The sequence below is a fragment of the Cupressus sempervirens genome, chromosome 4 (genome assembly GCF_028749045.1).
Source record: "Cupressus sempervirens isolate cs-2001-9-10 chromosome 4, ASM2874904v1, whole genome shotgun sequence".
NCBI classification, from domain to species: domain Eukaryota; kingdom Viridiplantae; phylum Streptophyta; class Pinopsida; order Cupressales; family Cupressaceae; genus Cupressus; species Cupressus sempervirens.
In genome coordinates, this window is record NC_143121.1 from 914,885,915 (window position 1) to 914,902,206 (window position 16,292).

A 16,292-nucleotide genomic window follows, 5' to 3' on the forward strand; every position below is an offset into this window, starting at 1 on the left:
GAAGCCTGCAAGGGATGTTGACCCATTATCAACAATTCTCCTCCCAACATCACTTGTAGCAACCCACGTGGGTTCAAACCTATGACCAAGCTTTGATACTACTTGTTAACTGCTAGAGTTGACGTTGCACCAAAAGATCTAGTTGTCAATGTCCAATACAACCACTAGACTCATAGAAGACATATGAGGCAGTTAAGCCATCTCGTGAATCCCGCTAGGGATGTTAGCCCACTGCTAACACATCCATTCAAGTACTATTCCAACTCAAGAGTGGCTAAACATGAAGTTTCCTCCAAGATCAATCTCACTTTGTTTGCTAAATCCTTTTGCAAATGTTATGCCTTATGAACTATTTATTATATATTCTATTAGGTCTTTAATTGATAAGCAATAGATACCCGTAGTGTGCAAAATTATGATATTGCTATTAAGATTCAACTACATACCATTTTAGCAAACTCAAAAACTACATATGAAATATTATGACTCAAAGTTGCATATTTGAACCCTAGTGACAATATCATTATTTGACATACTAAAGAAAATACCTCTTGTTCATTGATGAGCTAATAGAGCTTTATGATGAATGGTTCATGAAATACAATACTTGTTGAAGGTTTCACAAATGAGATTACCAAGTGCTTGATTTTGGAGCTAACTATGTGATTAAGCACACTTGGAGTAGAATTTAAAATGGTTGACTTCTTGGGAAGTATCATAAGCATCACCTAGATACAATAAGTGGATCATTCGTTCTCATATAAAGATAAATTCATATAAAATACTATTCACATAACATAGATTAGTGAATTTAACTCACAATATATATAAATGAATTTTGGTAACAATATAACAATCTATATACCATGAAAAATGCCTCTTATCAAATATTATTTCATAAATAAATCTATACACCCAGTAGTCACCCAAACTAACTTTGCACACCTACAGTGCTTAATCTGTATGTTGAAATTTGCCAATTTTTTCAATGAACCTTTAGGTAGGTGAGTGAAGAGCTTAAAGCTAACCTTTTGACTTTCTCACAGTTATGGAGCTCTCTGTAGAACTCATAGAATGCATGCTGGTCTAAAAGTATTATTTTAAATATTCACCCAAAACCCATTAAGTTCACCCCCTAATAGCAGCCCAAAACAGCTAAAAATTGATAAACTATTAGTGCATGTGGATCGGCTATTAGTACATATGCTATCATTTCGGAGACATTTTATGAATGATAATTAGAGAGATGTGTAATAATAGAATGTGGCAGCAATACAAACATGGGCCTCAACTTTTCCCCTATATGATTTTATTTATGTAAACCACTACATATGCCATTGATAAACATAACCAAACTATGAAACTATTCAAATATAGAACTTGATTCTCGTATGCAACACTGGACTAATCTTCTAGATTACGCTGCCTAGGTTGTTTTAAATTTTCCTGCAAAATGTCAGAAGACCTGGAAAGCACCATGCCATAACAATGGAATATTTTCATCTGGAAGAAATGCTTAAGATGGGATTCATATCTCTTTGCATTTTTGTCATTTCATAGATTCTACAAATTAAGTTCTACGGGGGAGCCCCAGCGAAAAGAGAAATCTTTAGATATGGAAGATTGCTTATAAAGACAGATTGGCTGTCTGTAAATAGGTTCTTTCAATCGAGTGCGTTGAAATCAAAAGTACTGTAAATAGACACCATGTTTCAATGGAGGCATTAGATAATATGGAACAAAAAGAACAAAAAAATGTAATATATTCTCCCATTTTGTTTCTCAAAAGAGAGCAATGATTCAAAACTGTTTATCAGTTTGCCAAAGCTCTAATCCTTCCATGGATACTGAGCTTGGCTACATGAATATCTTGATGTTTCAATTCTCCTGCATTGAGCTGATCTGCTAAGATACAGGAGGGATTGGTCTTCCAAGGTCCGGATCCCCTAGTTCTTAATATTTCCTTTGCTCTCTGTCTTGTGATTGAGCTGCATCCAATTTGCAGCAAGAAGAACAACTTTGGATAAGCCCCCGCTTCCTCAATCTCCTTAACCACATATTGAGTTTTGCAGTTCTTGAAGATATGCCACAGAGCTCCAATGGCGGCCTCGGTAGCCAACTCTGAAACCCTTGCAATCTTCTTCACGAGGACTCTGATTCCCATGGGATTTCCACAAACTGAAGCCCTGCCTTCCGCACTTTGGCAAAGGATTTCTAAGAGTGAAAGAGCTTTCTGGGCAATGTTATTTTCCGCTTGAGGAAGAAGCTCAATCAGTGTATTAGCAACCCCTGCTTCCACTGCCCTCATTCTATTCCTCCTCACAGGGCTTACATTCAATAGTATTCCAAGAGCAGTTTGAGAGGCTTGTTGACATTGATCTCGAAGCAACAAGTTGAAACTATGGAAGGTCTCTTCATCAGGCCTGAAAACAGCCTTGAAATTTTGATCTGAGGAGAGAAGCCCATGAAGGATTTGTGATGCATGGAGCCTTGCAAGGAAGTTGCCCTTACACAAAAACCAGCAGATGGTATCAATGGTTATTGGGCTTTTCAGAGATTTGATGCATTCTTTTTGGGCTTCATGTATTGGGAGTCTAGCCAGTACTGCCAAAGCTTCTTCCCCCAGCACTTCATTCCTGCCTCTGGATAGAGTAGAGATAAGTACAGAAGGGCCTCCTGATGCAGCAATGGAGATCCTGTTGTTCTCATTTGTGTTAACCAGATCAGCCAGCTTTCTAAGATTCTCCAACTTGGTAGGAGCATTTCTGATCTTCAGCAGCAGCTTCTGAATCTCCTTCTCTTTGGCAGGTTCTGTAGTGTCATTTGAATGCATCCCTATCCCTCCTGGATTGGAAGAGCACCATGAATGGATAAGTTTTCTCAAGGTGTGATTTGGGGTGAGCTCCAATGTGTGCAAAACTTGCATGGTAGATGGGCATGACAAGTGACCTTCTTCAAACCATCTCTGAATGCTCTCCCTATCGTAGGTAACCCCTGTACAAAGAGTCACTGGATCTCTCATCAGTTCCAGGGATATTGGACACCTGAACAAACAAGGGATTGACATGGTTTCCATAAGATTGAGAATGGCCCAATTCAAGAAAGCAATCTCAGAAAAATGGTCCTTCTATTGTTGCAAAGAATGGGGTCCCCCTAGAAATGGTGGTGGAGTGTGATGGTTATAGAAAGGAAGAGTTGGGGCAGAAGGAAGTCAGAGCACCGTGTAGGGCAAGGCAATAAAACCATGGCGGAAGACAAAATGGAGGCGAGAATCCGTTGACCTCTGCCAAATGACAACGAGGCGATGGATCTATTCACATCGAACTTCACATCGATTTGATTGATCTGAATTGATTGCAATGTGTTTTAATGTGGCCCAAATCAGCATCAGGTGCTACTCTGAACAGTGGTAGGGTTTGAGGGGGACACCTAGGGTTTCTTTAATTGATATATAAAAGCATTTTTTTTTTCACAGAGATAAAAAGATGGAGGATAATATGCAACAAGCGATGCAGAGTGAAGAAGTGGGTCCAATAGAGAAGGAAGTATACGTTTGATCCACCGTCCATTGTGTTGATTTCTTCCCACTTTCCCTGGTCAGCAAGGAACTGGTGACCACTTTTCTCATTGATTATTATCATCCTTTTGTTCCTTTCTTTTTCCGCTGGACCAGGAATCATGAATCATGTGGGTGGTTGGCCTACTCGCCATTGCCAACCACTCAGTTCTCTGATTATAAAACTTTTAAAAAATTCAAATACCGATTGGAGTCTTGGAGATGCAATTTGTTTGTATCAGAATGTCCCATGCCAAGGAACCGTCCAATGGGAGAGCATATCTAGGCAAGAAAAGAGAGTCAACTTTTTATCTTGATGTAAGTAGATGACTGAGTGAGGACAAGTGAAAACTAATAAGTTAGAGAACACAAACCCCAATTAGGCTACCCTATCAACAAAGCATATGCCAATTTTAATGGCATATCATTGACTTTCCCAAATGCTCCACTTTTTGTAACGTTGTGGAATTATAATATAAGCACCGATAATTAAATTTGCTTAGTCTAATGAGAGGATTGATTATGTTATTAAAAAAAACATATATTTTACAATAAAATAATGGCATTGAGTTCTAGGTTTGATGTAGATCTGATTATGATAGATGTTACAATTGTTGATTCATCGATGTGTTAAATTTTTTGAACTAGTCATATGATGATCTCAAGTCTAATAAAATTAACATTTTATTTTCTAATTGACTTTCATATATGTGGATTTGATTTTGATGTTTGAAGATTTCAACATTGTCCATGAAATTGAACCTTGACCTTAAATATTAATGTGTTGAATTTGATACTAGAAACTTGTCCAATTTGATGTCTACAACTTGCATCTAAATAGCGGCCTTGGTGGACATCAATGGGGAACTTGATAGGATATGATAATTCTTCTTTGCTCAACCATAAGATATTCATTGATAAACATGGATTATTTCCACCTATTCCACCCCAATAGTTGTGACATAAGTGTTCAAAAACAAGGGGAAAATAGATGATTTGAACAAAGGTGGAAATAGATTAAATAGATTTGTTAAGGAAGAAATAAGGGGAAAACGAAATTGTTTTTCATTTTTACAATGTTTATTCATTATTCATTGGCAAAAGTCATAAGACTTAGGGGGAGAGCTCATTATCAGATTGTGTTGTAAATATGTAAATATGACAAAGTGTTTTTTCCACTAATGTTAAAGGGGGAGATTATCAATATCTCTAACTATTGTTGTCTATTAGTGTCAAACACTTAGTTATTTACAAGGCAGAGTTGAACGATCATCACTATGACTGGGCTACTCTATATAGGTCGAGTCATATACATAAGCAAATATGTACCGAGCTCTATAGGAGCCAAGTAAGTTTATGGTGATCGAGTATTTTCCTATACAAATCGATCTCAACAATGACTGGGCAAGTTTCAAACATAAAAGTGTTGAGTTACATAGTGTGTGCCAAGAACAATATAGATCGAGAGACAACAATGTCGAGCATCAAAAAATAGTAAAGACTGAGCAATGCAGAGTTTCATAAAAGTTAGGAATGGAACAAATTTGGAGGTAAAATTTTTGCAAGCCAACATGGAAGGAACATCTAATGTTTGTAGAGGTTGTTACATAGATTTTTACATGTTAATGACATGGATTACATATACCTATGTTTAGTGATCAACAATTCAGATGGAGAGGTTATTTTGGAAGAATCTAGAAAACTCTTTATGAAACTCTTTAAATAGAGAAGATCTTAACCTAGATCAGAGTGTGACCTAATAAGAGGAGTGGAGAAGTGTATGCATGCAAACAAGGAGTAATATGCAAGGGAATGATTGAGATCATATCAGAAGTCAGTGAAAGGGCTATGTTATCACTTAACAGAGCAAGTGACCTATTCAAAGTAGTAAAGTGAAAAGGGAAGACAAGTATAATTAGATTAGACGAGAGGATCAATTAGTAAGGAGAAGACTCAAAATCATCTTATAGAGTACACCAAGAGTCAGGCACTAAATCAGTTCTAATCGACTTGAATCAAGGTAAATCTCTCAACAGAGTGGTTTTAACATATCTTTGTAAATCTCCTAACAGAGTCCTTACTTTGTTGTAAGTGTTAAATCCTCTAACGAGGTGAGACCTAGCAATCTCTTAAGCTTTTAAAAGAGAAACCCCCTCATAGGGTAGATCATATTTTATGATCAAACATTATAACCATAACATGTTAACTTTATTACTACAGTCGTGAAGATTTGTGGGTGTCATCCCACCCCAGTTTTACCTTCACCTTGGAGGGTTTCTGGGTAACAAACATGGTGTTATGTGTTTATTTCATGCATGTGATAGATCAGATCTACATGTCACAACAAGTTATCATTACAAGTTTTACATGCATATGATAACTGGTGAATATGTGAATGAATTGGTGAAAGTTTTAAAGTGCTTAAGATTCTGATTCACCCCCCTCTCAGTACCTTTTTTTATCATGTTTATAACTCGATGAATCAAAAGTTTAGATCTCACTTGAGGTTTCTACTAGAATGCTATTATGTTACAAATATGGGCTAGCTAGGGTTTGGGTTGGATCTTGAGGGATCTTACAGAACTATTACTTTCTTTGTATTTTGGCAGTAATTAGGAAGGCCTTACAACTCAACACATTGCATGTTATTAATTGTTTTATGAATAATGACTTGAGTTTGGTATTAGATCTTATAACTTGTGTTTTATTTCTACTATATGGTTGTTGTCAAGAACTAGATTACCTCTATTGGGGGTTCATTTGGTCGGTGGTATTAGAGTGAAGGTTTGATTTGGTTGATCTTGTCAATTTTTTGCTTTAGGCATGAACAGATCTTGGAAGATGGCTCCGAGAAAATTGGACCCTAGGGCGATTGATGATATTTATGATACTATGGAGACTAAGATTTCAAAGAAGATTAAAGAACATTTTAGATCTGAGATGGAGTTGGTGAAGAATGAGATCATGAGATTTATAGCTAGTGTACCTAGGAATGTGGTTATTGAATATGGTTATAAAGAAGTTGTACAAGACTTTGAGGCTAATGGATCTAGTGGTGAAGATAGAGTTGATCACATAGAGAGACCTATGGAAGAAATAATTGGTCGGTTGGATAGATCTAACGCTTGGTTGAAGCTGAAGTGAAATATGGATGTTTCTAATTTCTCAAGTAGGTTGGATCCTAAAGACTTGATTTATTTGATTGGTGAGCTAGAAGGCTACTTTGAGTATAGGATATTGATGATCCACTCAGAGTGAGGTTTGCACAAACTAAGTTGAAAGGTGATGCCCAAGTTCAGTTCATATCTTTTTGCTCTAGGGTTTTGAGTAAATTCAAGTGTCAATGTCTTGAGTCTGTGTTTGGATTACCCTTAAGGAACTTCTCCTCTCATCTATCCCTTTGTGTGTACTTAGTGAGAATTCAAAGAAATATAATGCATTTATTCATATGAGGTGATTAGGAAAGGGAGGGTAAGTTTATGCATTTCCTAGATGAGAGGGAAGTTGTTCAGAAACCCTAACTCTATGATCAAGTGTTTCATTAAAGACATAATATAGCTAGAATGGAGAGATCACAGGCATATTCAGAATAAATGGCAGCAAAGAATATAAGAACCAAGGATAAAAGATGATATGCAGATTGTGAGAACAAGCCAGAAACAATATCAATTGAAATCAATGTCGAGTGAACACTAAAAGATGTAGAAATGGTGAAAGAACCCGATCAAAGGTGGTATGACTCTTGTTATAATGAAATTGATGACTTATATTTAATCTACACATCTACGTGCAAAGTTAACAAGTCAAATGGCTCGGAGACTAAATCCAGATCGTCGGACTAAGACCAAATTGGTAGATGATGTTTTAAAGATGGAATTATAAGTATTCAATGATGAATCTCCTTAGCCATTAGGTTGTAAAAATCCATGCTTCTTGTTATGTCACTATGGAAAGTTGCTTGATTGTTAATCATAGCGACATAATGACAAAATGACACGTGTTCTTATGGACCATTTCCTTTTGCAACTGGTACGGTGTCAAATGAGGTGACAAGTGTCTTCATTTGATTGGTTCTATATAAGATAGAGTCAAGTTTATGAAGAGATTTTTTTCACCATCGATCTCCAAATCAATCAACGCTTGTCATTATATTGCTACGAAAAGTTGCTCGACTTTCAATTATAGCAACATAACAATAGTGTGACATGTGTCTTGATGGGCCCATTATATTCCATGAAGTGCCACAAAAGAAAAGCAATCCAATGTCAGATCCTCCAAGCAATGGAATAGTGTCACCTATATACCATGGTGTGCATAGCTAGAAAGTGGACCCACGTCATAAAGTAAACAGAGGGTTAAGATCTTTTATTGCCATCGTCAGATCAAAAAGATATCAATGCTCATCTTTATGTCGCTATGGAAAATTGCCTAGATTTTAATCATAGTGACATCATGACAGAATGACACATGTACATGGAGTGACCTATGAAGGAAATTATAAAGGAAAATGGTTGGGTTTTAACCGTGATTGTTGGTTTAAGATCAATGACCAAAATAAAAAATCATTGTGACCATTGAGATACAAATTATATGGATTTGGTGCCAACAACAAAATATGAAGGGAACAAAGATTTTAACAGGGTTTTCTAAAGCCGCATGAAGATAAATGGTTTCTAAGTGTTCCTAGAGGTGCCATAGAATTAAGACATCATGAAGAATGACATCACATGTCTATACCATGTTGAAGCTTAGATATTTTTCATGTATTATTCATATTTTCTTTCTATTTTGTGATTGTTTCTCTACCAAAACTAAGGGATGATAGAAAACTACAAATGTAATTTCTTTTGACAATACAAAGGTTGACAAACTTGATGGTGAATTGGTCTGTAATTCTATTTACCCTATTTTATTGTCATGTTTTATGGCCCATGCATAGATTATATTTGCATTAAGAGTTGAAAGACAATCATGTATGATTCTATGAATAATTAGATGAATTCTATTTCAGTTTGATGTTTGTAGTATAGTGATTCCATTTACTTTCTTCATAAATGGTTATGTTTCTTCTCTTGTTAGTTTCATAACATGTTAGATAGTTTCATTGGGAAATGAAAGATAAATGTGTATGAATATATTAGTTATTGGTTGGATTTCATTTCATTCAAGGCTGATAGTGAAAGCAATTCCATTTTCCCTCATGTTCATATCTTATTCATCCTTCTTCTACGTTTAGATGGTTAATATGCATTTAGAATAGAAGTAAGAGTCAAAAATATCAAGATAATCTACTATAGTCATTCCATTGGGTGTGATAGGTTATTCAAATTCATCTTGCCTGAATTATTTGTGCCTACAAACAATTTGGTTATCCTTTACTGCTCTTAGGCTAAGAGCTTATAATGTCAAAACTTATGATCTCATAAAAACATATTCATTGCATATCATTGCAAATCATAGGGACTTGTGCCTAGTAATTCAGAGGGTAGTGATAGAATACATCCACTAACCCATTTGTTGGTAAACATCCTTTTGTCTCTCCAAAAAATTAGGAATCAAAGAGTTAGATTATAAAATCTAACAGGAGGACAAACTATTAACCAACAAAAGGATGTGTTGCTCTTTGGTGGAAAGAATTACAAAGAGATAGAGAAGAGGAAGGTGAAATGAAGATCACTTGTTGGCGTTTGATTATGACTAATTTGAAAGCTAAGTTCATTCCTACTAATTATGAACTTGATTTATTTAAGGCATTGCAAAATCTAAAACAAAAGGATATGTTTGTAAAAGATTATACAAAGGAGTTCTACAAGTTAACTATTCAATCTAGACATAGAAACCTTTCTAAGGAGAAGGTGGCTCAGTATAATAATGGTTTGAGATTCAATATTCAGGATGAGGTTGGTATGCTGAAGATTTATTTGATTGAGGATGCTTATCAGTATGCTTTGAAGGTAGAAGATAAGTTGAAAAGAAGACATCAAGATAGTTCCCGAGGGAAGGAGAAGCAAGATCACTCGATAAAGGATAAACCAAGTGTGGGAAGTGAACCAAAACTTGTTTAGAAAAATAAAAAGACACGTAGAGGTGAATTTAAGGGTACTTATTTTTGTTGTGGAGAGGAAGGTCATAGATTTTTTGAATGTTCCCAAAAGGTTAATGTTAGGAGAGCTTTTGTGGTAAATAAGAAAGTGGACTTGGTCAATGACCCAAGTAGGAAGGGGAGAATTTGTTGGCCCGGTGAGTACTATTTGGAAAAATGGTATTGGAATCTTGTCAAAGGACTAATTTGTTTAGGACTCGTTGTAAGTCTTTTGATAAATTCTTTAATTTGATTGTGGATGGTGGTAGTACTGATAATCTTTTTGTTGAAGAGATGGTTCAGAAACTTGGTTTGAAGAGAGTGAGCCACTCTTGTCATTATAAGATTGGTTGTTCACAAGATGAACATGCTTTGGAAGTGAGGAAGAAATGTCTTGTTAATCATTCAGAAGGAACTTGATTTTTGGTAGCTGAGTTGAACTGAAGGATTCGGAAAGGGTTAGAGATCAGCATGGAAAATAGAATTACGGTACACATGGAAGGATGTAAAGAAGAAAATAAAGTAGTTAATTGTTGCAGGAAGTAGTTGGTAGAGTGGAATAGAGGAAAGAGTGTACAAGTTGAAAACTTGGAGGACATTAATGTGAAGAATAGATTCAAGGTTTATGTAGTGAATCCCAGAAGATGTTCTTCCTATTACTAAGAATGTATTTTTGCACTTGAGGTACATGATGCAGGAGCATCCTAGAGTATTTTGCAATCCTGTATGTTGGGAGCACTTTGGACCTTAGAGTTGGAGAACTCAGTCGAAGAAGGGTTGATGCTTGGTCATTATGGGCTATCCTTGGAGTGGTATAGTTTTTCCCAAGGAACTCATTAATGCTTGGATATCTTGGTGATGCTTGGGGATCTCAATAGGCATGCTAGCTCGATGATGTATGTATTGCTCAATAGTTTTGTTTATTGCTCATTTATGTGGTTTGTCGAATGGTATTCTTGCATATTTGATCAGTTGACTTGGTGCATTTAATGTGTGTAGAGTGCGATCATGATGTGGAGTGATCATAGAGATATGTGTGGAGAAATTTGGGTCTTAATGATTTATCCTATGTGTATTTAATGATTGTTGTAAGACAACTTGTGGCATATTGTATTTCTTTAGGTTCTAGATTATTCTATTGCAACATGCCAACTTGTGGTCATGCAAGTATTTAAGGAGGGCTTGGGTGGAGTTGTTGGAGAGGATGGAATTTAGTAAGAAAGTTGGAGAGAAGATATTCAAGTTTAGAATTTGGATTGTGAATTTGTGAGCATAACTATTATTTATGGCTTGGGAGACAAGGAGATTTCTTGATGGCTTGTGAGCTAAGGTTCATATCTCACTTGAGGTTTCTACTTGAGGTTTCTACCAGAATGTTGTTGTGTTACCATGTAGGATAGTTAGGGTTTGGGTTGGATCTTGAGGGATCTTGCAAAACTATTACTTTCTTTTTATTTGGTTGTAAGTGGGAAGGGCTTATAGCCTGACACATTGCATGTGATTGGTTGTTTTGTCAATAAAGACTTGAGTTTGGTATAAGATCTTGTGTCTTGTCTTGTGTTTCTATGGTGTGGTCATTGTTAGGTACTAGATCACCTCTATTGGGGTTTCATCAGGTTTTTCATTGCCTCACAAAATCATCATCACATGAGTAATCTCTTGTTAGGATTGACTATATAGAAAATGATAGTTACATACAAATATAACCAATATCACAAAAGAATAAAGCAGATGTAAACAAGTAGAAGACACAAATATTTAAAGTGGTTCACCTAATCCCTGGGCTATATCCACCAAACAATGAGTCCAATATTATTATCCATTAACTTTAACCTGGTGACAATCCCTTGAAACTCAACATTGTTGCAAGAAGCTACTAAATCATCATCATACCAAGAAATTCCTAAGCCTAAGCCATTTTATATAAGAATTATATTGGTTACAAAATTAGAGCTAGAATATGTTGTCCAATAGATAAATAACTCCTGACAACTTTTATGCTAGTAAAGTCATTTTTTTTTGTTACGGATCATTTTTCCCCAAGACCTAGCAAGGAGAATTGCCCCTTGACCCCATCATAGGGGTGTCCCTCAAAACCCCTATACAAGAAATGGGGAGAAACCATGCCAAAGGAAGTGGAAAAGCTATTAACCTATGAGTCTAATTAGGCTCCATGTGACAAAATGTCTCATACCATTCACTTGTTAACCATACCAAGAGTGGTATACAAGAATTCTTTACACAAAAAACCAAACAATACAAGATTATAATAAAGGGAAATCTTTTCTTCAAGTCAATAATGAACTCATGTCCATATCTTCAACATTTCTAATAATTCATGTTAAAGATATGTTAGCCTCACCAAGTTTCCCAAGTATCTATGGGTATCTACCAATCAATTATGTAAGCTTCAATTTTAACCTTGAAAAAATCTCAAGGCTGCAAGTAAATGATTAATATTCTTAAAACCAAAAGAACATAGAAGAATGTGGTTAAAGTTTTAATTATATAACTAAAACATATCATGACATCATGCTCTCATCTCTTCCCATGAGATCAAATGTAACAATGTACATATCATATTCTCAAAGGAATCTATATCATGATAGTACTCAAATATAAAATTAAAAGAAAATAGAGATACAATAAGAAATACCTGTAAATCAAGGAACAACTATTAAAATTATTAAAACATAAACCTAAAACCTCAATAAGAAGACCAATAATCTTTGACTGAATAAAATATGTAAATATCTCTTCAAATAAATGAAAGAAACTATCTCATATTAATGAAACTAAAAATGTGAAAGAATTGATCTAAGATATCTCCCATACTAACAATCACTATAGAAGATCATCCATCACTAATTGACTAATCTATATAATTGCCAAAGATCTTGTTGAATCATGATACAAAGATCTCTAAGCATCATTATAATCATCTCCTAAATGAAGATCCTTTATCCCTTTTTTTGTGAACAAAAGATATTAATAAAATCTACCTATAATAAAAATTTGTTAGTTTCTTCTGATGATAACAACTACTTAAAAATATATTCATGTATCTATTAGCTAATATCCATGGTTTATTACACATGATAATGAAAAACAAATTATAACCAAAATATTGGAACAAGAAAGATATAACACATTGTATTTTTGCATAAATCTCCTATTAAAAGTGATATTGAGTTGTTCATTGCATTATGATCAATATCACTATCAAAGCTCTACTACAAGTGAATAGAGCTCTCACTCACCATAGACTTCTACCATGTGAATTCAAATGAATGACTACATCTAGTAAACCCCCAAAATTATATTCTTACTTCAATAAATATAGGTCACTACCATAAAGAACAAGACCTATCAAACAAAATCCACATCAAACAACTTTACAAGATATACACATATGCAACATCTCAAAGGAAAGATACATAACCACCATGTGTTAACCTCATATAAATAAATATCTAAATTCAACCCTAAATCAATAAAATGCATATTGTTGATATTTGGGTATACTATGTAAACTTCCATGACTCAAACACCACTATTTATAGCTAAATCCATTTTTGCAAAAAAAAAAAAAAAAACCCATATAAGAGTAATTATAGCTCATTAAAAACCGTTAAACAACCTTGCAAATATATTTTTATTTTTCATTTAGAAACCTTCAAGAATTTAAACACAATCTTTCCACATCTAAATTCTACAAGTTTTTTTTAACATATAAAATTGCAAAACCATCTATGTACATTTGAATTGTCCTAATAACTCAAACATTCATATAATCAAATATTCCATTTAAATCAACCAAAAGTAGTATATCTATAAATCCACAAAATTATGAAATAAAAAAATAGAAAAATTCATATCAATTCAAGGCTTAGAATGACCAACTCTACAACTCACAATTAAAAAATTAAGAAAATAGATTGTCTAGAAGCTTAAAGAACCATAAATAATACCAATTCAAGTAGGCAACTAATGGCTAATCATCTAGTGATTTCATATAGTTCTAGGGGTTGAAGCCATGAATTTAATACAAGCATTCCATATTATAAGATACCAAAGTAGTAGGTATTTCACAAGTGATTAGAGGGGTTAAATATCACACCTAATAAAAACACTCTTTCACTACAAATGTGTTCAAGAAAGATGAACTTAACTATCATGTAAGAAAAGAGTCACATTGTCAAACAAGATCTCTAAATCACAACTATACAGGAAGGAAATATGTTCAAATAACACCATGAGAGCACCCTAAGCTTCAAATTCCCGCCATTAATCCCATTTCAATAATATTTATAACAATTTTATTTGAACATGTTTGAACATTATCATAAGTGACCAAAATCACAAAGTTACAAAAGTTGCTCAAGCAACATTTGATTTTTGCAAAAGTTACATTTTGACAACTTTGTCTTAGAACTAAATGAATTGATTGATTTCAGTTATGGGGTCCATAAAGGGTATGGAAACACATGAAAAATACCTATATATGGCTACCAAACACCCAGGAGAAGGGTTGGTGAGCTTATTGTATATATTTCAAGTTTTGAAGGAGCATGCTTTGAGCATTCTTCTACACAATCTTAACACTTGGTCATTGAATCCAATGTGAATGAATTGAATTGATTGAGTTTGCTTCATAATTGGTTAATAGATTGAGTTATTGTGTTCCATTATTGATTTGAAGGTTTGGAGTACTTTGTAGATAGGGTTTTGAAAATCATCTTGTTTTTGTTAGTTCCCTGTCCAGTTTTGAGGCAATGTAGAAAGAATGGCTCTTTCTTGAGTTCCAACTATCAAATCATCATAGAATTTTGGAATCAAGAAGAGAACTCTATAGATTGTGTAAATATGCAATTAGGATTTCCAAAAGTGAGTTTTGTTAAGTTTACAAGCAAGCCCTAGGAGAGTTTTCCCATACCTAGCTAGGTGCTTCATATTGTTGCAGTGATTGGAGGTTGGTGAATTGGATTGATTTGTGCCAATCCAAGAGTTGGAGTTGAAGAAAAAGGTAAGACAAAGTCTTGTGCCAGACTGGAGGAGTAGGTGAGTTGGTTTAGTATGTTTTTGAAGAGAAAATGTCTAATGTTGAAACCAAATCCTTAGAAACAGTTAAACGTAGGGCATGTACCAGAAAGGTGTACGGATGGTTTGAGGCCCTAAAAACTAAAAAATATAAAGGGTCTTTGAAAAGTGTATTGGAATCAAAAATTATATTTGGGGGTTATGATCAAGTTTTCTTAATTATTGTGGAAAAACCTAGATAGGAGGCCTAATTGAGGGCTCTAGGGCTACTAGGCCTAGAAGGAGGATTGGTCTACTTGGTGAAGTGGGTTTGTGGGAAACATCCCAAAATCACTCAAGAAGATTAAAAATAATGTGCAGAAGAAAAATTGAAGGTGTGGGGATGCCTACTTGGTGAATGACCCTATTCTTGCAAACATGGAAAGAAATGCCTAGAAGGAAGACTAGGTAAGAGTGGGAAAGTAGAAGTGACACAACAAATTGATGAATTAGGTATTATAAAAGAGGATAGGAGAGAGGATCCTCTTGGGAATAGGGACATGGGATATCCCTATAGGATTAGGATAAGCCTTGGAAGGTTGAGTAGGAAGACTTAACCTAGTTTGTGGACCTAGTTACATTAAATTGGTACCAAAGCAAGAAGATTTGGGATAGGTATTGTATATGTTTGAGTCAGTGGGTGAGAGCACCCTGGTAAAAAATGTAGAGTTGGCTAAGGAAGTCATTGAACAAAAGGAAAGAAACAAACTCCTAGAGGAAGCCCTAGGGGAGATGAACTGAAAGTTAGATGAAGTTGTGGAAGCAACTGATAAGGTGAAAGAAAAGTTGGATGGAGGGGAGGATAAGGGAAAGGACTAAAGGGAAAATAATAGATGAAGATGACATTGTTCCTGAACTAGATCCTCTAATACAAGAAGAACCATTCTTGAAAACTATCAAAGCTCTAAGTGGAAAGGCATTGGAAGGAGTATCCCTATTCAGTGGCAAGATGGACACTGAGCTAGTCATGGAATGGATAGAAGGTATGGAGAACCACTTTGAATGTGAAGGAATCATAGAGGCACAAAAAGTGAAAGTGGCTAAGGCAAGGTTAAGAGGACTAACTTTGACATAGTGGAAGTTTCTACAAGAAGAAAGGGAGAAGATGGACAAGAAGCCAAAAGCTAACTAGAAAGCTATTCTAACCAAGATCAAATAACACTACCTACTTGAGGACTATGAGAGTTAGTTGCACAAGAAGAGCCAAAGCCTTAAACAAAAGGATATGGATGTGGCAACATATATCGAGGAATTCCAAAGGTTGTGTCTAAGGTCCAAGGTGCAAGAAGATGAGAGCATAAGAGTGGCTAGATATTTGGGAGGACTAAGGTGGGGTTCCAAGAAGATATTAGTTTGTGGACACCTACCACAATCCATAAGTGCTATCAATTGGCACTCAAGATTGAAGAAAGAAATAAAAAGAAACAAGATATGTCAAAAGGAAGAGGCAGAGGTAGAGACTCTAGAGGGAATAGAGGTTGCTATGGAGGCAGTTAAGTGACTCCAAATTATAGGCAGATACTAAATCTAGTGAATCAAGTAATGATAGTGGCAACATGAATAGTTATAGAAGGG

The 16,292-nt window shown here is 35.1% G+C and overlaps 1 protein-coding gene across 1 annotated transcript; it reads right to left on the reverse strand.

The window, feature by feature from the left end:
• Nucleotides 1-1,744: 1,744 nt before the first annotated feature.
• On the reverse strand, nt 1,745-3,404 carry LOC149564381 (E3 ubiquitin-protein ligase PUB23-like). Its single transcript, XM_089824140.1, has one exon. The coding sequence runs from the start codon at nt 3,074-3,076 to the stop codon at nt 1,814-1,816; it is 1,263 nt and encodes a 420-aa protein (XP_089680266.1). The 5' UTR covers nt 3,077-3,404; the 3' UTR covers nt 1,745-1,813.
• Between the last annotated feature and the right edge of the window lie 12,888 nt (nt 3,405-16,292).

Coding starts and splice junctions, on each gene's coding strand:
- LOC149564381 (XM_089824140.1), bottom strand. CDS start 3,076: ATGGAAACCATGTCAATCCCTTGTTTGTTCAGGTGTCCAATATCCCTG.